Source organism: Drosophila melanogaster, chromosome Y (assembly GCF_000001215.4).
Source record: "Drosophila melanogaster chromosome Y".
Lineage (NCBI taxonomy): Eukaryota > Metazoa > Arthropoda > Insecta > Diptera > Drosophilidae > Drosophila > Drosophila melanogaster.
Window position 1 is genome coordinate 3,663,281 of NC_024512.1, and position 1,373 is coordinate 3,664,653.

Below are 1,373 nucleotides of genomic sequence, written 5' to 3' on the forward strand. Positions count from 1 at the left end.
AACTCCTCGTTGTATGTTCCGATACAAGCGATTGATGTTTGGTGTCAACGCCGCACCCGAAATCTTTCAACGAAGACTTCAGGAGCTTTATATAGCGTGTTCTAATGTCTTGAACTACATTGATGACATCATTGTATTTGGAACAATGAAAATGATCCCGATAACGCGGTCAAGGAAGTCAAAAAGATAGTAAAGGATAATAATATTCTCATGAATGCGGAAAAATGAATTGAGGTTGATACGGAAAAAGTAGCAACAAAAAAGGACCGGAAATTCAATTGGAGTGAAGCAGAGAGAAAAGCTTTCGTGTGTCTTAAGTCTTGTTTTTCAGGATTTGCGACAGATTCCGTTCCCCCAACTGTAATAGCTTGACCGTCCCGGTTGTTCTCCAAAACATTTTTCGTATTACCCTCGCCCGGACCTTAGAAACAATCCGGCCATGGTGTGCGCTAGCAGCGCCAAATAAACATAGAAATCAGTACACAATATAATACATTAATCGATTAAGCTATTTAGCGCAGTACGTCCTCTTCAAGATTTTCAACTGTTTTATGTGTAAATATTTTCCTATATCGATTTTTGAAGAGCGGTATGAATCAGTTTTTTAGCTTTATCTTGGGTACTTAAATTAAGATAGACAAAACTAATAATTATTTTAAATATTTATTGCAGGTTGTGGTTTGTGAACTTAACCGACGGTATTGCAATCAGCATGGCTCGGGCACTGGAGTGGTTCCTGCATATTCGCCTGAAATGGGGGATGATCTTGCGTTTTATACAAGGGTGACACTTGACCATATAATGAATGAGCTATGCAAACAATCCGATTGCTTTAAGTTTATTAATCAGAACAGAAGCTCTGAAGATCCAGCCATTAATTCGCTTGAGGAATGTACGCTAGAACTAGGTCGCCTTAGAAAATTATTAACCCAACAAACGGATTCTTGTCAAGCCGTCAAAAATGAAAAAAAAGAAACATCATATTCAGTAGATAAATGCAATCAAGAGCTAGAACGATTAAATGATCTTCTGAAACAAAAAGATGAGCAATTGGAAGTACTTATTGAGGAAAATGAATGCCTGTGCATGGCAGCTGAAATAAGCAAAAATAAGCTCGATGATTTGGATAATCAAGTCCAGAAACTAGATGAAGATACTAGACACATGGAACAAGGCATTGTGGAGAGCATTGGACTTATTCAAGACATCGGAGATGTGTCGCATGAAAACGAATTGCTTAAAGGGAAAATAAGCCAACTGGAAGATGGAGAGGCCCGTCAACTTATTAGTGACCTTTCCAAACAATTGGAAGATTGTAGGGAGCAATCACGTTTAATTAGGGAAATCAATGACGAAATGGGGAAGACATTGCA

At 38.2% G+C, this 1,373-nt stretch overlaps 1 protein-coding gene across 1 annotated transcript in view; it reads left to right on the top strand.

Annotated features, from left to right (window-relative positions):
* CCY (Coiled-Coils Y) overlaps positions 1 to 1,373 on the top strand; it is a gene marked incomplete at both ends in the record, with an annotated part of 16,933 nt that overhangs the window by 13,285 nt on the left and 2,275 nt on the right. Inside the window, one exon of the mRNA NM_001316660.1 lies at positions 673 to 1,373. Within this exon, the coding sequence (NP_001303589.1) occupies positions 673 to 1,373 (701 nt within the window). The remainder of the gene's footprint in view (positions 1 to 672) is intronic.